This window comes from Furipterus horrens, unplaced genomic scaffold, assembly GCF_987537825.1.
Source record: "Furipterus horrens unplaced genomic scaffold, mFurHor1.1.pri manual_scaffold_8, whole genome shotgun sequence".
Lineage (NCBI taxonomy): Eukaryota > Metazoa > Chordata > Mammalia > Chiroptera > Furipteridae > Furipterus > Furipterus horrens.
Window position 1 is genome coordinate 100,304,044 of NW_028327178.1, and position 21,722 is coordinate 100,325,765.

The following is a 21,722-nucleotide window of genomic DNA, read 5'->3' on the forward strand; positions in this document are numbered from 1 at the left end:
TTATTTATATATTAATCATAATATAGCAAAATATATATTATATAACTAATTAATAACCAATTTATTAGAAAGAGAGACACTACAAGAAGACATGGAAAGAATGGGGACACACAGTAAGAATCTTAGAACTCAGAGACAGGATACACCTGGGTATACCAGATGTCTTAGCCAGTTAATGTAGGCCAGACTCTGTATTTTGCCATGTCAGTTCTTTTATGATGGACCAATGGGTAGAGTGGCCAAGATGACAAAGACACAGTCTATGCATAAATATGAGCTCACAGGCATGAAAGCTGATATAAAATATAGCAGCAGCACAGACCAAGCAAGGCTTTGCTGAATGTAAAACCTAGCCGCTGCACAGATCAAGATTGGGCCCTTGATACAGCGCCAGTTCTCAGGAAGAGAATCAGCCACTTGATGCAAGTTTAGTATAAGGTTGGTGCAACTATAATGCCGACTTCGAGGTCTATTTTAAAAATGAAAAAGTCCATAATTATGAAAGTATTTGTTCATTGACATAACCTCCTTTGCTCTCTAGAACCTCATTCCATCTGTCAACTAGCTTATAAATGCCATGCTTGTAAAACTCTTTAGGTTTTGAAGCAAAATATGAATCCAACTCATTTTCAACCTTTTCTCTTGACTTCAACCTAAGACCATCAAAATGGTTCTGTAGTCCCTAAAACAAGTGATAATCAGAAGGAGCAAGGTCAGGAGAATGTGGAGGATGGAACGATATTTCCCAACCAAGCTCTTTCAAGAAATATTTGATGAGTCGAGCTGTGTGAGGATGAGCATTATCATGACGGAAGATGACACCCTTTCTGTTGACTTTTCATTCAAAGATGCTTTCGAATGACAAAGTTGTTCATAGTAAAGATTAGCAGTAATTGTTTGATTGTTGTCTAACAGTTCGTAATGGACAATTCCTTCCACGTCCCACCACAGACTCAATAAGATCTTCTTTGGATGAAGTCCTCCTCTTGGTTGTTGAATTCTTTTTCTTCCTTGACTGATCCACGATTGGCGGCATTTAACATTATGGTAAAGGATCCACTTCTCAGCACCTGTAACAGGCCTACCTAAAAATGATGCCTGAAGGTGTCGCGAAAGCAATGATTCACAACAAGCAACACGCTGTTGCAGATTCTCTGGAGACAGTTCGTGTGGGTCCCATTTTCCAACTACTGAAACCCTTCTGATCCTTTTCAGTTGGCACAACATGGTTGTAAGGGCTCCTTTAAATTGTTCTGCAATGTAACAGTGGGGTTTTCTGTGACAACAGCTTCCAACACTTCGGAATCAAGTTTTTTTGGATGACCTTTTGGCTTGTTTTTCAAACTGAAATCCCCACTTCAGAAATGGGAAAACCACCTCCTGCCACTTCTTTCAGTCACTGTATCGTCCCCATAAGCGCTCTGAATAGACTTTGCTGCTGTCCTTGCATGGGCACCTTTATGAAACTCACAGAGTAAAACATTTCTAATGTGGTCTTTAGATGGGATGAACATGGGTGCAAATATTGCAGATGATTATGAACAATACTTCCATAATCTGAAAAAATAAGGTATAAATTAGTCACTGTGACATCAAAAAATTATAAGAAGAGGCACAAATTTAATAAATACTATCTAAAACTTTCTTTTAAAAAAGCCAGACAATACTTTTGCACCAACCCATTACTTTTACAACAGACCCATTACTCCCTGGAAAGGAAGTGACTCACCCTGAGTGGGATAGATACATATTCTGGGAGTATGATTTCTTTTTGTCTGCAGTGCCTCAGCCAAGACTACTATGTGGTGGCTGATAGAGTATCTGATGTACTGATAAAGGATTCCGTGAACTTTAGCTTCATGCCAACTGACAAATTTTATACCAGAAGAGGTGTTATAAGATGTCCATAATCGCAAGATCCCATGATACTAGCCTATAATACATCACCCAGAATCTGTCAACCAGACATAGATGTGGATTGGGCTACTGAAGAAGCATATAAATGGCCAGTTTGGAGATGACCCCTGCGAAGATGGAGCATGTATCTTCTGGTTGAGAAATATAATACTTTGAACCAAAAGCCATTATATACTGCAACGTCTCCAACAGACAGGATACCTGAGGCCAGAACCAAGGAACTCTGAGTAGCCACACGCTACATCACCCCCAGGAATTTGTGCATCCTATCCCTGCAATATTAGGTTCTGTGCATTAAGAAAAACACAAACAACCCAGTTACAAAGTTGCAAAGAGCTTAAATAGACATTTCTCCAAGAAGATATAGAAAAAAATGGTCAGCCAGTACATGAAAACATTCTCAATTTTATTAGTTATTATGCAAATGAAAATCAAAACCAGACTTCCAGCCAAGATGGAGGCCTAGACAGACACGCTGTGTCTCCCTTCACAACTAAGAAGGAATACAACTACCTCAAAACTAGAGACAACCAGAAGTTCCAGAAAATCAAGCTGCATGGAAGTCCAGCAAACAAAGATATAAAGAAGAAATACTCATCCATATAGGTAGGAGGGGCGGAGCAGGGGAAGAGAGGATGTGGTGTGGTGGTGGCAGCAGCAGCAGTGACAGGCTGGTGGAAAGCGCAGTCACATGCTTTAGAAAATAGGGAGGGACACCTGGGAATGATCCCAGCACCAGACCAGACCACAAAGTTCATGGTCCCAGCACCGGGGAAAATAAAGCTCATTGCTTCTGACTGTGCAAACCAGTGGGGGTTGGGGTAGAGGAAAAAACTGCTGGCCCCTCAGCAGAGTCCCCTTGTTTAAAGGGCCCCCACTGTCCTAGAACATGTGCAGACCCACCCACTGTGGGAACGACAGTCAGAGCAACAGCTAGAGAGGCGCCAGTCCCATTCAGAAGTGGGAGGAGTGCCTGGAAAAGGGGCAAGTGCAGAGCAAGTGGCATTGTTCCCTCTCAGACCCCTCCCCACATACAGCACCACAACGTGGTGAAACAGGTTGCCCTGTACTGACGAATACCTAAGGCTCCACTCCTTACAATGTAACAGGTGCAAAAGCACTACCTAAGACACAGAGGCAAACAAACACAGGAGCCTGTCAGGATGAGGAGACAACTTCTGACCAAGATGGAGGCCTAGACATGCTTCATCTCCCTCCACAACTAAAGGAATGCAACTACCGCAAAACCAGAAATAACCAGAAGTTCCAGAAAATAAAGCTACATGGAAGTCCAGCATATGAAGTTATAAAGAAGTGGTGCTCGTTCAGACGGGTAGGAGAGGCCAAGCTGTGCTGGCGGCAGCAGGTGCGGCAAACGTGGTGGAATGGCAGTAAGCACAGACACCTGTACTTAAGGGGAGGCAAGAAGCACCAGGGGAGCACCCCTGGCTGCAGACCAAACCCGTCAGCTCGCGATTCCAAAGCCAGGGAAGGCAGACCCCATTGCCTCGGACTGTGAGGGCCAGAGGGCGTGGGGATGGAGGAGGAGGCTCCCTGTCTCTCAGAGGAGCGTGAACAGCAGGAATCTATCTTGGACCCCCGCTCCCACACAAAACGCCACGGCGTGGTGAGAAGGATCACCTGGAAGTGAGGAGTGCATGGGGCTCCGCCCCCTATAGCGTAGAAGGTGAGACAGCCCTTCCCAGGAAGCAAAGGGAAACACAAAACTGTCAGGATGGCACAGATCATGATAGAGATCCCAGTGAAGCAGCTGAAAAGACAGCAAATATCTAATCTAACGAAGCAGCAGATAGGAAATCTTTCTGAGGCACAGTTCAGAGTTTTGGTTATAAAAATGCTTACAGACTTAATAGCAGATCTTAAACAAGACGGGGAAGGAATGAAGGCTAGTCCTGCTGAAATGGATGAAAACACATACGAAACTAGTGGTGAGGGCAAGAAAATGAGGGATCAAATCAACAAATCGGAACATAGGGAAGGAACGAACAGTCAACCAGTGCAGAAAGAGGAAACGAGAAGTGAAGAAAATGAGGAGAGGCTCAGAAACCTATGAGACAGCCATAAGCGGGTCAACATCCGAATCATAGGGTTGCCAGAAGGTGAAAAAGAACTAGAAATTGAAAAATTATGTGAAAAAATAATGAAGCAGAACTTCCCAAACTTGGGGAAGGAAATAGACTTACAGGTCCAGGAAGCACAGAGAGTTCCAAAACACTGGACCCAGGGAGAACCATACCAAGACATTATAATCAAAATGTCAACAATTAAGGATAAAGAGAGAATCTTAAAAGCAGCAAAAGAGAGGAAGAGAATTACGTACAAAGGGGTCCCAGTAAAACTATCAGCTGATTTCTCAAAAGAAACTGGGTATGAGGAAAGTTACAGGCCCAGTTTCCTTGTGAACATGGATGTAAAATGTAAAATCCCTTAAAAGTAGAAAACTGAGCCAAATGATATAAAAACATTAATACACAATGACCACATTGGATTACTGCAGAAATGCAAGAATGGTTTCATGTTAGAAAATCTGAAATGTAATTCAATATATTAAGAGAACCAGGTCATAGATACAGAGAACATTTTGACAGTTGCCAGATAGGGAGCAGGTGAAGGTATAAAAGGTGAAGGGAAGGGATCAAGGAGTAAAAATTGGTACCTACAGAACAGTCATGGGGATGTAAAGTACAGAATAGGAAATATAGTCAATAATATTGCAATAACTATGTATGGTTCCCAGTTGGTACTAGATTTATCAGGGTGATCACTTCATAAGTTATATAAATGTCCAATCACTGGTTGTACACCTGAAACTAATATGAGATTGAAAATGATGAAAAGTCATTTCTCTACACTAGCAGCAAAGGAAAAGAAATAACTGAAGAATTACAATACTATTTATGATTTCATTTGAAAATTCAAGCCTCTAGGAATAAATATAACAAAGACAGGGGAAACATAAAAATTTCATGAAAGAACATTAACAAGACCTCGATGGATGAGAGACATAGCAAGATCAAACCTAGGGGAACGAAAAGGGTGTAGATTTGAAAACGTTACCTGGCCCTGGAGTAGGTGTGTTTGGGAGGGGCTTGGATTTCTGCCAAGCCCTCCCCGGTTGCAACACACCTTGAAAAGCCTGTCCCAGCGCCCTCACTTTTCCCTCCTTCTCTCGCTTCTCCCCTAAACTGTGCCTGCTCATACCCAGCAGTCCTCAGCCAGGACTTACCTCTGCTCCCGCCAGCAGCATGGAGCCTGTGCTGCTTCTCCAGCTCCTGCTGTTGATTCATCTGGCACCACAGCTGGTGCCTGGGAGTCCCAAACGACATTTTCTGAGTAGGTGCTGGGTCCGGGCCGAGGGCAGGAAAGAAGCATCTGTAGAGATGGGAGGATCTGAGGGTTGATTCATGGGCATGTCTCATGAAAAAATACAGCATTATGTTCAAGAGTCCGGATTTTGTTATCAATAACATCTAGGTTTGAATCCCTGCTCTGTTGCTTATTGAGTGATCTTGGGCAAAGTGGCTCTGGGCCTCAGATGTTATCTTTGTAATGGATATAATGATATTGGGATAGTTGGGAGGAGAAACTGAGATAATGCACGAAGTCATAGGGCACTCTCACTGGACCATGGTAAATGCTCGGTAAGTATTAACTAATGTAAATGTTATCAGCCTCGTTACCATGCTTATTTTTGCTGCCCTGGTTCCTGCATGGATGCTTGGGCCAACTTTCCCAGCATTAAAGCAGTAAGGAAAATTAAGTTGGTGGAACTCAAGCTGGATCCTACATACTCCTGGGCTTGGCAGATGTGTTGGAAAAAAGGAAAATCTTGCATTTTATTTCACATTTCAAACATTCAGAAGTACCTGCACAATTACCAGTGATTAGCATCACTGGGAAGGGGCAAGCCATCTCAGCAGCCACCGTTGCCCAGCTCAACCTAACAAGAACGCTGGCCACAGGAATGTTGACCTTGACCAATACCAAATGGGAAATGAACTGTTATATATCATGCCTGCACACTTCTGGGGGAAGAACAATTCAGAATACTGGGGGTTGAGAGCAGAGATATGTGTGGTATCTCATGTGTCAGGGTAGGCAAAGTCCTGTTTGGGGGGTCTCAGAGAAGGCATGCGGGTCTGTAAGAGTGAAGGAGGCTAAGCAAGCTGCAGGAGAATGGGGATATCTAGGATAGAGTTAATTGGAGCATCACGGACTAAAATCTGAGTAGAGACACAAAGAGGCTTTCTGAAAGACTGGTAAGTGCTGTCAGTGAGGTTAAGACAATTTACCCAAAAGAGAGTAATCAAAACTTAAGAAGGTCAACCTTTCTGAGACCCCTCGTTCATGGACTCCTTCCCCATGCTGTTCCATTGAACCCCAAACTCTCCAAAGTGGGAACTAGTTCCAATTTCTTGCACTTGTCCCAGTGGGCTATAGGATGACTGGGAGGCCCAGAGTGAGTCTGGGTGCCAGTCTCTGCCAATTTGTCAACAGCTCAGGCCTGGGTTTCTTTTACCTCATCTCTGGTGCCATTTGCTGCTATAATTATTGCCCCAACTTTACTCATTTATTATTTTGAGGTCAGTTTTGATATCCTACAGACTCCCTTCTAATTGCAACAGGGACTTAGAGAATGCCCCACCTATGACATTTGCCCCAGAGAAAGGGCAAGTCACGAAGTACAAAATTTAAGGCCTGGTTGGGCTTGATGAAGTGACTAATGGGGCCCATCCTTAATGCCTTAGAATTCTGGAGCAGAGAGAAGATGTGAGTCAAAGGTCTGAGGCAGAATCTTCTGGTGGAAGTGGTCTTGGCTTTGACCTGAGTACTATGGGGTGGGGGGAAATGGGATGTCAGCATGAAAATGCATATTCTTCTCCAACAGTAGAAAGTGGGGTGTCCTGGTGCTCTGGCCCCCTGATCAGTGGAGATCTGGGAAGAAGGAGAAGCTGATCTTTGACCCCAGAAGCTGACCCCTCTCTGAAATACCCACCCTTCTCCCCATGAAAGAAGTCACCCCCAGAATTCATTTGTGATTTGGGTTCTAGCACTCTGATGCCTGGACCTTTAGTGTGCTGTGTGGCCTTCATCCTTTCCCCAAATCTTCCCTTCCACTCATTCTTCCTAAGCATGAAAAGCACGTGGCACGTTGACCCTAAGATAAACTATATTGGTATGAAAGGCTTTACAACTCACTTGAGATTACATAATGAATCAGTGCAAATGCACCTTCTTTTTTTTCTTTTAAATATTGTATTGTTTATGCTATTACAGTGGTCCCAATTTTTCTCTCTTCCCCCCCTCCACTCAGCCCACCCTCTATTCTCACAGTCAATCCCCACACCAACGTTCATGTCCACGGTTCCCTACATACTCCTTTCTTGCTCACACGCACGGCATTCATTTCCTTGGACTGGACCCAACAGGTCTATGGAGACTTCGCATCTAGTGAATAGCCAACGGGTGCAGGGTTCTGATGAACTGCATCTTCGATCAAATATCCAAGCCCCTGGTTTTCCCTGCTCAGAACTCTGTGGAAGGCAGCAGCAAAGGTCAAAATCTTATTTCGCTTCCTTGTGACCACACGAGGGAGACCAGGGTGGCCGGTTTCCTGGCAGTTCCTTGGGCTTTTGGAGTTCTGACTGGTACTCCAGGCTGTTGTTTAGGCCCTTCTTTTTCCTGTTCTGTGTTCCAGAGTATATTTTGGAACCTCCACCCTGCAGAGCGGCCCCTGAAAACTGTACTATATTCTGTACATTGCAAGAAGAGTGTCCAAGAGAATTCCAGTGCTGTTCTGCCTTCTGTGGGACAGTCTGTACATTAAACAGAAAGGTGACCCCTAAAAGGTAAGGGGCTTCTCATGCCCAGTCCCTCCCCTGGAGCTGCTGGCAGGAGCTCCACGGGAGAGGCTCTCAACATCCATGACAATGGATCCTTTTCTCCTTCTCTTTACCAGGAATAATTTCCGTAAATGTCATGACTGTGAGCCTTCCTCTACTCCTGAACTACAGAATCCTTCTGTCCTCATCACCACCTCTGTGAATCTCTGAATCTGCCTCTCTGAACACCTTCACAAAGCACTCCATCCATCGACCCTGCCATGACCCAGAATCCCGCTTTGTCCTGGGGCCTGGGACACTATATCTGGGGCTACAGGCATTACCAAAATCCAAAAGCAAAACTGTTGTGTTTTCGCTCGCCCTCTCTCACCAAACACCATCCATTGGCCGCTAGTGTTCCTGGGCTCCGGAGATCCTCCAGCCCAAAGGAAGCTTTGGTTAATCGCCCGGGGAAGTAACCCAAGTCTGCTGAACAGAGAGCCCTCCCAGAGCAGAGAAAGGGCATTGGAGTGCTGCTGAGACATCTAGTTTCTAATCCTGTCTTGCAACTGCATTGCTATGATCTTGCGTAAGACAGCTCCCCATGTTTGCCTTTCTTTTTCTCATGCATAGAGTGGGGACTCTTTATTCCAATCTTGCAAGATTGTAAAGTCCCAAATGAGGTCTCAAAAGACCCACAAGGCAGGAGACTCAACCAGTGAGCTTCTAAAATGTCTTGTTCTCTGCTACGTTCCTTGCCCAGAGAACAATACCCTACATGTGAGCCCAGGTACAGAGCGATGAAGTGCAGACCCAGAGCCAGGTACCTGGACTCAAATTCTGGCTCTACCACTTAGCTGTGTGACCTCAGACAAGTTACTTGACTTCTCCCTGGGCATCAACTTCCTCGTCTTTAATTAGAACAATAATAATGAGATTAAAACAATTAATCCATGCAAGCTCTACATAATAATTACTCAATAAATTTTAGCAATTAGGCAATCAGTTCTCTCTCAAGAGACTGACCCTTGCAAATAAATCCCACATCTTTCAAAGCTCCACACTGGAGACAAGAGCCTGGGTATGACCCTCCATTGTCACTGGGTTCTTTGAGGCTCTGCTTTTCTCATAGCAGAAGAACTTAGCTTCATGGTCTAGTTTTAAAGATGGAAGCAATGGGCCCTGGCTGGTGTGACTCAGTGGATTGAGCCCCAGCCTGCAAACCAAAGGGTCACCAATGGGATTCCCAGTCAGGGCACATGCCTGGGTTGCGGACCAGGTCCCAGGTTGGGGTGTGTGAGAGGCAACCACACATTGATGTTTCCCTCCCTCTCTTTCTCCTTCCCTTCTCCTCTCTCTAAAAATAAATAAATAAAATCTAAAAAAAAAATAGATGGAAGTAATGGAAAATAAAAAATTATATTTCTAAGGATAAAATTTCATCCGATAACACTTGTAACTATTTTTCTTCTGCAGACTCAAAAAAAGTTACTGGAAATAGAAGATAAATGGCAAACGAAGCATGTGTCCAAGGACATTTTGTAAGTAGCGGGATTTGGCCTGGAAATCTCGGTGTGAATTTTTTCAGTTTTCCTCCTCCAGCCTCTCTAGAGGCTGAGCTTATATTCTGACTTTATAGTCCCATAAGGTCAGAATAGCCTTTGTCATCCAGATTGTGTCCCTCTTCTGTAAGTCCCCTCCTGGGGCTGTGGTCTCACTCCCTGGGTACGATATGGTCCAGGGCGAGTTATGCAACATAGGGCAGGCAGAATAATGGCCCAAGGGGGACACAGGGCACACAGGTCTGAATCTGTGCCAGGGAACAGGCTCTGCCAGCCTCCGGGTTGACAGTGCCCTGAGCAGGAAGTCAAGCTGAGCTCTTCACACTCTGTGTGGCCTTGATCACCTCACGCTCCATCTCTGAGACCATCAGCTTCCTCACGTCAACGATGAAGAGGACATCACGCCTTGGGTTTTGTGAGAATACACGAGGCCATGTGAAATGGAAGGAGCTGGTCACTGCAAAGATTCTACAATGGTCGGAAGCTGCCAGCAGCTCAGTCCTTCTGGGTTCCAGGTTTTTCCTCTTAAAAAGAGGTGAAGGATCATCTTTATTATTTTACTGATGTTTCAAGGACATCAGAGCCCTCTGTAACTCCACCACCAAAAAAGCTACCGAGCTACTATTCATAACTTCATGGATTTTATTTCAGACTGTTTGGGGGTGGGGGCGGGGGGAATGAAGAGCCTAGGGTCTTCTAATAACTCTTCTGAAGTCACCAGAGTTTCCAAGTTAGAACAGTGGTATTTTCGCTTAAACTGCCCTTTTGTTAGCACCGTAGGAAGGAGTTCAATAAAGGGCAGCGAGTGGAGGCCAATGGCGGAGTGTCAGCGTCTGAGCACCTTCCCCTTGCTCAGGCCCTGGTGAGTCGGTCGTGCTAATTTCCTCTGCACCTTGCACGTCATTAACCGCTCAGGCCTCACGCTGGCCACCGGCATTGTCACGTAATCCAGGGCCCACGCCGCATAACGATACTGATCTCGTCGTAGAGCCCAGGGGTTCTATCCAGGTGAAAGGTGAGCCGAAGGTGGCTGGTGCCACTATGCAGGTATTTTTATTGCAGTTTCAGGGTTGCCCGGCTGTGGGTATGTGACCTCATCTCAACATGTTGCCCAAGGAGGCAGGACTGCACCTTCGATGGGCAGGAAATAAGCGCCATAAACTTGAGTGTGTCTTCTATGGGACCATCACCCCCACCCGGTGATCCCCTGTGGGATCAGCCAGGACTGTGCCCTTCGATGCATCGCATTAACTGCCACATCTGTTAGGTCCCCGTGTCAGAGCGTTTGCTCTCCCTGATCCTGCAGACTGTCCTCTGCAGAATGGTTCCCCTAACTGACCATGACCTCTCTGGAGACCCTGGTGTCTCTGGGAAGGTCACGTGAGAAGGAGATGGCAGTGCCAGTGAGGGCCTGAGAAAAACGTTGGTGTTGACCCCAGGAAGCGCAGTGCCGAGCTTCCTGTGGTGACCTGGTACGGATAGCGGACAGACAGCCTGAGCCGACCTTGTCACAGTCTTCCATGCAACCTGAGCCCTGGTGGGTGTTGTCAACTTCTGTTTATTGTGAACATTTTAGCCGTGTCACGCTTCATCTCATTCGGTCCTCACGGCAACCATACTACCCAGCTTACAAGACCAGGAAACGGAGGGTCATAGCGTTCAGGCAACATGCTCAGCATTAGCCAACTGGTCGATGACGGAGCTGCAATATAAACCCAGTGCTTGAAATGCCTTCTTCCCAAGGGGCTGCCACCTTGGGTGGCTCGGTTCATTTCTGCTGAATTCTTCCATGGATGCACTTTCTCTCCTGCTTCCACCTCAGGCCTCCTAACTCCTCATTTTCTTTCACACTTAGAAACCTGCTTCAAGAAAGAAAATAGAAAGAAAGAAAGAAAGAAAGAAAGAAAGAAAGAAAGAAAGAAAGAAAGAAAGAAAGAAAGAAAGAAAGAAAGAAAGAAAGAAAGGAAGGAAGGAAGGAAGGAAGGAAGGAGGGAAGGAAAAAAGGAAGGAAGGAAGGAAGGAAGGAAGGAAGGAAGGAAGGAAGGAAAGAAGGAAGGAAGGAAGGAAGGAAGGAAGGAAGAAAGAAAGGAAGGAAGGAAGGAAGGAAGGAAGGAAGGAAGGAAGAAAGAAAGAAAGAAAGAAAGAAAGAAAGAAAGAAAGAAAGAAAGAAAGAAAGAAAGAAAGAAAGAAATAACGGCGAGAACAACCTGCCTCACTAAATTTCATCTCTTCAAGACCCTAGGCAGGCTCCCCCTCTCTGCTCTTTCTCCCACTTTTCTGATGAGCTTCAAGTTTCAGATTAAATTAGAATCTGCATGGAGGCTTCACCAGTTCACCCCAGATGGGATGGGTCATTCTCTTTGTCCCTGCACTGCACTGTGACTGTTTGACTTAGTATTTTTCCTACCTAGCATATGTCTCCTAAAAGCAGGAGCTCTGTCCGACTTTGCCAGAGAACGCTAGAACCAAACACCACGCCTTGCACGTACTGAGCCTGCAGTTCTGACTTTTCAAATGGGATGCCAAGGAGGCTGCCTGCTTCACTTTTGCCTGCTGAATTCAGCCTCCTTTTATACATTGCTTTTTTCTTAAAGACTAATTTACACTTGCTCTTGCAAACTTAGGCTGAAAACACAAACAAAAGAGATGCTTGGAAGTATCTGTTCACAAGGGGTACTGGGACAGAGTCAGGGCTAAGGGTCCTGGCTGCTCTGGGACTCGGTCCAGCTCTGCCTTTTCTTGCCTGGGGACGTGCGTGTCTCCAACTCCTATTCTCTTCATCTGTAAATGAAGTCAAATAATACCCTCAGGTGTGTCATCAGGTAAAATGAGGTGATACAGGCAAAGTCCACACGCCAGGGCCTGGCAAGAGTCTGAGAACGTTACTATTATTACAGTAGTCCCTCTTTATATCGTGGTTCACTTATCGTGGCCTCACTGTATCGCAGGATTTTTAAAAATATTATATTTAATTATTTATCGTGGATTTTCCACTAGATCGCGTGATTTTGCGGTACTGTACAGTATTTGTGTCCCCTTAATCCTTTCTTTATCCAAAATTCTTGTTTTACAAAGAAATCTAAGTGTATGTTTCACCTTAAACTCTTTTTTTTTAAATCTCTCTAGGTTCCATGTAAATTAGCTCCCAAAGAAGACAAGTGCCATGTCTCTGATCTTTGAAATATCTTCTAAGATGGAACAAAGCATAGTTATGGAAAATACTCCATCCCGAAAGATCATGTGATTAAACCATGTGACGATGGATCAGCTAACTGAACAATGATCTTACTTCCTCTACTAAATCTCCAGCAAATGTAGATGTTGCTTCCTTCTGTAAACTCCATGAAAATGTTGTCAACTTGGAAATTTGTGGTGACCTAGTCCACAATTCTACTTTGCCCCAATCACATCCCCTCCAAATGAACCTTTCCCAAGATAAATGTATCACAATTCTATGTCCTGTTCCTCTCTTCTGTGATACTTTTCTAATCTGGCTGATCCCTGATGACCCCTGGCCCAGACCTGGAAACATTGTTCAGAAAACTCTGTAGCTTCTTGACCACCATGAGCTGGTTCAACCATGTGGTTCAAGTTCACCTAGTGAGCCAGGCCTCTCGCATTAAGATTGGCTGTCCCTTCAGCTCTCTCCCGAGAGCCACAAAGCCTAATCTCTCCTCCTGCAACTCTAGTCTGCTCTGCCCTCCCACTGCTGGAGCCCAGGGTGAGTGGCTGCAAATGAGATTTTGTGCATTAGCCTTTTAAGAGGGTGCCTGTATCTCTAACAGACTCCTGTCTCTCCTTGGTGGACAGAATCCCCACTGACTTGCATAGCGAGGTGTTATGTGGACGCCTTTTCCCTGCTCTGGTGCTCTGGGCTGGGGAGTCCGGTTTAGGATTGCGACCATTCTCCTCGGGGAGAACCTTTGCAACTGACATATCCCTCTGGAATCTCAAACACTGCCCATAGGGTTGGGGCCAGCCTTTTTCATAGCCCTGCCCTTTCTACCAGTCTTGCTGTGACTTCTTCTTGGCTATGAGAATTCTCTTCAGCTAGTCTTCAGTTAGTTATTCAGGTTGATTGCTCTATATTTTAGTTGTAATTCCAATTTGGTTTTGGGAGGAGGTGAATGTAGCTTCCACCTACTCTGCCACCATCTTGGGTCCTCTGTATCAATTGTTAAAGCATGTATTCTAACTTTTTACTCTGGGTACAACATGATTATAATATGAAAGAAGCCTGAGGCAGGCACAGGCAGTGAAGGAACTGGGGAAATGGAGATCTCCTATTTCATAGGCACCCAACAATATGAACTTTCCACTTGATACAAAAATGGGCCCCTGTTTTGGGGGATTAGGTGGGTGTTGGACGGGAGGGCCCATAGGCATCACACCAAGTGAAGATCATTACTAAAAGATATACCACTGATGAAATATGATGTAGACAAAGATGTTCATCAGTATTACTTATGAATGTAAAATAGTTGAATCAACTTTAATATTCAACAATAGGAGACTAGTTATGTAAGTTATGGTAGATCTGTGGTGTGAAAATAATATACTTATGATAGGCAATGGAATGCGTCCAGGGGTGTCTGCTTAGAATTCCCTCATTCAGCATAGGCATGTAATATATGATGGGCACAAGGGATGAGATGGTGGGGTGAACAGTAAATTGAAAATATGAGATTGTGATCCTGTGTTTGGAAATCCCAGAAGTGACAAGGACAACAACACAGTAACACAAACAGCCTTAACAGGAAGAAATATGAAGAGAGACTTGGAATTTCATCATGATTCTTCCAAAGTTTTGCAAACAACTGGCACTAGATGCCCCATTCATTTGGAAGTCAAAGAAAATCCTCGTTTCTGAGCCACTTATTCATGTAAGTCCCTTCCCACACCAAATTCTTACCTTTTGCTTTCTTCATCCACGGTTCTTAAAACCTAACAGCAGAGAGCTGGGGCCATGGACCCTTCTTAGCCTCTGAACTCCTGTATATTGTGAGATCCCTACTTTGAGAATGAACAGATGCCCTCACATGCCTCTGGTTAAAAAGCTGTAGTTATAACCACTGTGTCCTCCTTTGTGGATGGCTAGCAGTGAGAATGCCAAGCTCAAAGTCAAATCTGGAGGGATGTTCAGAGAAATACCCAGTTCTCAGCACACTGGACTAAGGGGGGAAAGTCTGAAGGTATCATTTTGGTAAGGGACGTAACTGGAACCCCCCAAAGGTCTCTTTCTCTAAAAGACTCAAAAAAAAAAAAAAGATACCAACAACTAAGACTTATAAATGTTAACTTTGGGTCAGCCAACTTCATGACACTTGGGTCCTGGGATTTGTTAAGGAACAGAGACATATATACCAGGGTCTGGGAAGAAAATCAGGGCCACAGGAACATAAACCCCAGAGGCTGGCTCCAGACTCCTTGACTGCAGGGAATTCATGGTTCCACCTCACATGAAATGTGTACCCTCATGTCTCCCCATGAAACCAGCAAACTGGTATCAAGCTTTTCAACCACGTCTGGACCCACATCTCCAGCACGATAGCGCCAAGCAGCTGAGATACTTCTCTCCACCCAGTTGCTCACTGTCTTTTATTCTCTTACTGCCTTTACTTCCCACCACACCAGATTTATTTTCTTTTTTCGCCCTCAAGCTCATGGTTGGGCACAGACACAATTCACACTCCTTCCTCCCACAATCTTCAAAGCAGAAGGATTATGTACCATCGTCTGGTCGAATTCCTGTGTTTTAAAATGAGAAGCACTGAGAGCCAGAGAAAGGAAAGGCAGATTCAAGGCCACTTGGAAAGAAAGGGGCGCTGGCAGAATCCCAGCACAGTATCTAGGGTCTTGTTTTGTCCTAACCAGTTGCACAGGCCTGGCACTGCATGTGACACAGAAGCATGTAGTACATGTCCCTTGTTCTCAGACCTTTGGTCACATAGTGTCCATATTCTAACAGGCAGAACCCCATCTGTAGGATGTGCTCACAACAAAATACTGTTCTAGAATGTCATGTGCCTTCTTTCATATTCCAGCTTCCAAAACCCACCAGAAATATTTTGCTGAAAGAAAGATGACATATCAGAAGTAGTAGCTGGGGCAGCAGTTGGGATTCCATGATGTTCTGATAGCATTCACTTCATAGTGGTCCCCTCCCAGGTAGATGTTTCCTGATTTGGATGCATTTGTCTTTGCCATTGGCTTGTCTATTCCCGTCATCGGTTGTTGTCAGTTTATTAAGCTCTGATCAAACACAAAGTACCTAGTTACTCCCCTGGACCACCTTCCAGCCTTCCAGAAAACTGCCTACTCAGTAGAGTCAGAAATAGGTCCTATATCACATCAGTCTCTACTTGTCATGTAGGTGTTCCCTCCTGAACTAAGGACAAAATTGTCCTGATTATTCCATGCTTTACCCAAAATCATCAACTTCAGATGGTTCAAGGGAATCCATGTAAAAGTCAAACTTTAAAAATCTTACAAGAAAACAGAACCACGGTGTCCTATGTTCCTAAGTAATATAATGCAGTGAGTTCAAATCTTGTTTCCACTACATAATAGATGTGTGACCTTGTACATATAACTTAACCTCAGCCTCTGTTTCTTCATCTGTAAATGATAATAATTGTGTTTAACCCATGAGGTGCAAGTGATAATTCAGTGATTTAGTGTGTATGTTGCTTAAAATGGTGCCTAGCAGAAAGCACTATCAGGGCTGGTTACTATCATTCCTATTATTATGTTTATTACTTTCTTCCCGTTGCACCAGAATCAGTCTTTTCCTTGTTGTAGAAGGTTAAAGAGAGGAAAGGAAGCAATTCCTTTTTCATTCTTTTTTTGCTCTGATGGGTCTACTCTCCATGGTTAAACATACACAGAAGCTCAACCCCTTTGGTTTCTATGGTTTCTACATGAACATGGGACTCACTATCAGGCATCTAATCAGCCTGGGACCTTCAGTTTCATGGCTGGATGCCCAGGCATTCACTGTTCAACTCAACATCTAGTGATGCCCAGTCCTGGCCCTTGGGGTAAATGGGCTCAGCTCTCTCAAGTGTCAAGCACAAACCATAACATCAGCTGATACCAAGACTCTCCTACCTGCTGCTTGCTGCACCATGAAGCCTCCTGAGCTGAGATTTCTTCTAGGTCTCCTCATCTTCTTCTCGCAAACTACCCCACTAATGGGTGGTGTTTCTCAACTTACCAAAAGGATATGTGGAGATCTCAAAGGTATGAACTTGAAGCAGAATATAAATTCAAAGACCAATTATGAATGAGGGAGAAAGTGTCGGGGGGAAAGTGTTGGTTCAGGGAGTTCCTCCTTTTGTGTTAATACCCATAGCCTCTTAGTCCTTTGACTCAGGACATCATTTACTCTCAGGGTTTTGTAGCTGTCTGATGGGGGAAAAAACAAAATAGAATAGAAATAAGTCCTTTCCAATGGGGGGGTCTCTTTTGTAGCCTTTCAAACACTAGACGTATTTTGAATTAGAGGTTTCACGATACATTTCAAAGATCCCAGACCAATCTAGAGTATATATTGAAATGAGAGAAAAGGAGGATTGAAACAGAACCATATTGAGGCATTTTCAATATCTGGGCTCTGGGCATGTAGGGAACAGTTGGTCGCGTCGTCCCTTTTTAGAGCAGCAGACAATGTGCAGGTGAAAGACGATGAAGCTTTCTTCCACAGATAATGTGAACAGACTCAGTGCTTCCAGAACACAAGAGGTGGCACAGTCTACACTGTGAGTCAGAAACCCTAAATCCTGACCCTGCCACTTAACAAGTGTGTGCCCTTGGCTGAGTCACTCAATCATTTACCATCCTTTAGTCTCAGCTTCCCATGTGTAAAATGTAGATCAGAAAAATGCCTGCTTCTGAGGGTGTTGTGTGCAATCAGATTATGTGTGTAATTGTACCCAAATAGCTACTTTTATCAGCAAGTAAATATCAGACTAGCTACTCAAGTAGGATAAACAACAATCTTGGAGTGGCCAATGCAACCCTATTGTTGCTATTTTGGCCACTCGCTGCGTGACTCATATCAATAAAAACAGAACGCTTGCCTCTGAGAAGGCAACAGAGGGAAGGACGACAGGGCGTGAAAGCAAGCGTATCACCTTCCAGGTTATTCACCTTGATGTGTATCCTACTTTGAGGGCAGAAGCAGGCACCGTTATCTGAAATTTGGGGTGCAGATAGTATAGCGAGTGTATGAAAACTGGGGAGAGAACATTCTGAATTGTATGTCCTATGTGAGCAGTCAAGAGGAGCAAAAGCCCTGGCCAGGTGGCTCATTTGGTTGGAGTGTGGTCCCACACACCAAAAGGTTGTGGGTTCAATCCCCGGTCATGGCATGTAACTATGTTGCAGGTCTGATCCCCAGCCGGGGCACTTACGGGAGGCAACCAATCGATGTTTCTCTCTCACATCAAATGTTTCTCTCTCTCTCTCTCTCTCTCTCTCTCTCTCTCTCTCTCTCTCCCCCCCTCTAAAATCAATAAACATTTTTTGATTTTTTATAAGAGGAAAGATGAAGGCACAAAGAAGCAGGAGGCTGTGCTTTCATAAAAACAAATAAAGCAAAACGGGGACCTTGTAACTTTGCACATGCTTCTGACAGAACTCCTTTTCATTGCTCACTGTTTCTCCGAGTCCCTGACGGAACCTGGAGTTGCAATTGATTTACACGCCCAAGGGTAACCTTGCCTAGTAGTCCTAATTCCAAGAGAAAACAAGATGTCCTTCAGTGACCGAATACGGGACTATTTCCAGACTAATGTGAGGAATTTTTAAGGGCCCCTGAAAACAAGATCTCTTGCTAAGTCCTAACAAATTCCCTTAACTCAATGGGAACCTCTTGTGCAGATCCCTGCAAACTGGAACAGGCTACTGGCAGCTGCTATGAAATCCACTTTAGATATTTCTACAACAAAACCTCCAAAAAATGTCAAAGTTTCATCTTCACTGGCTGTGATGGCAACCTTAACAACTACAAGCTTCAAATAGAATGTCAAGTAGCCTGTGAAGAAGAATACAGAATACCGTAAGGAATCCAACCTCATCCTTGGTCGTTGGGGAGAGGAAAAGGAGAGGCTCTGGGACCCCAAGATAAACCCTGGTTTGGGAGCAGGAAGAGGGAGAATTATCTGTAACAGTTGGGGTGGATCTCAGGATTGTTTGTCATTTCGCAGTTAGGAAATCAAAAGACCAGAGAGAAAATAATAGCCACCATTTACTGGACAATTACTGTGTGCCAGATACTTCACTAAGCAATTTACATATATTGGTACAAATTAAAATTAAAATCATCCTAAGGTAGATGTGTTTTATTATTTTCATGTGGTAGATGAGAAAACCAAGCCCAGTGGAGGTAGCTAACTGGCCCAAGGTCACATGACTAAATGGCATAAGAAGGTTTCTAAGCAGATCTGATGGTCACCCAGGACTTGACCATCTTACATGCATAAGGTCACCCAACCCCTATCATTGTACTTCCAGACACAGGAACGCCCCATAGCAACATGGTGTTTTACACAACTAAGCTAGCGCCCAGCATACATTTGCCCACTTCCCAGTCGTACAAACACTAAGAAGGACCATGGAGGCCAAGAGGGCTACAGTATGGCTGATTCCCAGGAGAGTGGGACAGAGGGTGGCCTTGGCAGTAGTAACTCAGAAGCAGAAATTTTGTTTTATTAATTTAACACTCCTTGTGAATCTTTGCAGTGCCTGGCACATAGTAGGCAATGACTAAGTTTTGAGAAAAGGAAAGAATGAGAAATTAATCAATAGAACAGAAGGGGCGTTGAAAGAGATAAAAATGACAAATTAATCCAGGGAGACTTTCCAAAACTTCTAAGACAGATCTGTTATGCGTTTTTTTTGTGTGTTTTGCTTAAACAGGTACCATTTAAAGCGAGACGGTGCTGCTGCGGGCTCTTGAGACACCATCTGAAGACAGACATAAGAAAATTCAGACAAATTTTATGATCTTGGTAATAGTTCCTTGAACTCCCATCTGTTTGCTATTTTCCTGACTTTTGTCTTTCCTGAGAAATAACTGTAGAACCATTAAAATGAAATAATCAGAAATTCCCGAAGACCAGATGACTAAAGGTGAAAACTATCTGGTTTGCACAGTGCTTCTGTGATGTGTGTTAGGGCCAATAGGAGATGAACTTCGTCAACATTTATAGCTCCCTGGTGAGCAGAACTTGAGGAAGTATCTGTCCTTGTTTCTGCGAGGGTAGTAGAATAAGTAAGATTAGAAGATTGGTGAGAACTGGTTTTAGAAGAAGGAAACGTGAACAGAACTTTCATTATAACATGTAATTGTTGAATAACAGTAAAAATGTGCTGAATAAATGGATCCATAACATGAGACTATTTGTGTTCCATGTAACTGTTCATTAAGAGATTCTCAATACAGAAGATATTCCTAATAATCAAATGAACCAGATATGCCACTTTGTAAATGTCATCATCTTCTTGCTTAAGCAACCTATCACTTGGTCAATACTCATGCTAATCATAAATCTATGGCAACAGAACACAACAAGAATTTATTTCGTGGGCTGAGAGTGTCATTTGCCTGCTCATAAAATTCACTTGTGCCTTTGGGGCCATCTCATACGTGGTCTAATGTAGACTCCTTCCTTATCTTGATGGACTGTTAAAGGGTTCACTAGGTGTTCCAAGTTTTTCTCAAGCATCTTTCTGTCCTAGGCTTTCATTCACCAAAGCAGGAAATTAATGACCCTCACTGGTTTCCACCCCATAACATTTTCACATTCCTTGTTCTTTCCCTGAAAACCTTCAGTTCGGAACATTCGCACATGACCAATCAGGAACTTAAGGAACCCAATATTTAAATAATAGTGTTATCCAGCAGCCTTTCTTCTGACCACTCAAGGGAAGAATACAAAGCACCCAGCACCTGGAACATATTTGTTCCTCTATCATAGCCTGAGGCCTCTCCTGTTCAACCCCGCCGCCACTCAGGCCTGTCCTAACAGGGACAATGGAGCTGGTGATCAGAAGCAAAGATGTTGACCCTGTTGGAAACGTGGAACCAGAACCTTCAGTTTCCTTTTACTCCAATCTCTGGCCGTGACCTTTTTTAACGTGGTAGAGAATATCCTCCAGCCAACAAGAGACACTTAGCCTCTATCCACTGACTGTTAAATCAGGTTTCAAGTCCTTTATACAATTTCATTATGAAAGACTTAAAAAAAGAAATCATGACTCATTTGGCTCCCTCTAACAATGCATGACCTAGCACAACAGAGAAACTAAGTAATTATATAGTAATCACATTATCAATGGGGAACAGAATCATAATTATAAATATACAAAAATATTTAGAGGTTATCAGTGGTTTTAAAATATAAGTTTAACTTTTTTCAAAGCTAATGTTCCACCTGTATCCATATTGATGTTACTTAGACTTGTTGCCACATAGAATTTATATTATTAATCATATGGAAATGTGGAGTCATATTATGTCACAGTATTGAGATAGTCTATGGAACATTTTTATTCTTTTTCATTTATAATGGCCAAATACAATATAAAAATTTATTTCCTTAGCAAAAAAAAATATTCTGGCACCAATAAGAAGATAAAATTAATATTTGCCTGACATAAATCGAGATCCCTGAACACTGAGGACCTGGATTCCCTGATGCTTACTCACATACACACCACTCCCAATCCTCACACTCAAGAGTTGTTCCTGCCTACACTTAGAGGACAAAAAGAATACCATAACTGGGAGTGCAGTACATGGAGGGAGAGTTCTGCAAAGAGAGAGAGAGAGAGAGAGAGAGGTTTGGCGGGGGGGGATGCTATTACCAGATGGAGAATATAACACTGAGCCCACAAAACCAAAAATATTCACTACATTTCACCCCTTGACTCTTCCACCTCTTGAAGGCTGTTGATTAACACAGCCAAAAGCATTTGCCCACAAGCCAAAAGGAGACAATTAAAAGTCCCATTGACTACCTCAACTAGCTTCAGGGCTAGGGTCTCACAGATAAAAGTCCCTTCTCTTTCAGCACTAACTGAATCCCACTAGTCACTTCTGTTACCAGTGTATAAAATGGCACGCTTCTACATCAAGGAAACTATCTTATATAAAGCAGTAGGTAAAATTGGAAAGAGGGGATTTTGTTTAATTCTACAACACAAGCAAGGAACAATAGGTAAGATATTCGTGCTGCACAATATAAAGCTATAGTGAGTTTTAATAGCATCCTCCAAATATATTTCATGTTCCTCATCTTTGACCAGAACCTCTGTTTCACTGGTCTCTTTATTCATTGGGTAACACAAATGAACATTCTAGACAGAAGAGATATGAGCTCATGGTGGGACATCG

General features: G+C 43.8%; 2 protein-coding genes across 2 annotated transcripts; both read left to right on the forward strand.

The window, feature by feature from the left end:
• Positions 1-5,112: 5,112 nt before the first annotated feature.
• Positions 5,113-12,777, forward strand: WFDC13 (WAP four-disulfide core domain 13). Its single transcript, XM_090285296.1, has 4 exons — positions 5,113-5,271; positions 7,637-7,787; positions 9,237-9,301; positions 12,449-12,777. Exons 1-3 carry the CDS (start codon positions 5,184-5,186, stop codon positions 9,259-9,261), a joined length of 264 nt encoding a protein of 87 aa, XP_090141422.1. The 5' UTR covers positions 5,113-5,183; the 3' UTR covers positions 9,262-9,301; positions 12,449-12,777.
• Positions 12,778-16,423: 3,646 nt separating this feature from the next.
• Positions 16,424-19,706, forward strand: SPINT4 (serine peptidase inhibitor, Kunitz type 4). Its single transcript, XM_090285300.1, has 3 exons — positions 16,424-16,564; positions 18,206-18,383; positions 19,244-19,706. Exons 1-3 carry the CDS (start codon positions 16,450-16,452, stop codon positions 19,281-19,283), a joined length of 333 nt encoding a protein of 110 aa, XP_090141426.1. The 5' UTR covers positions 16,424-16,449; the 3' UTR covers positions 19,284-19,706.
• The last annotated feature ends 2,016 nt before the right edge of the window (positions 19,707-21,722 follow it).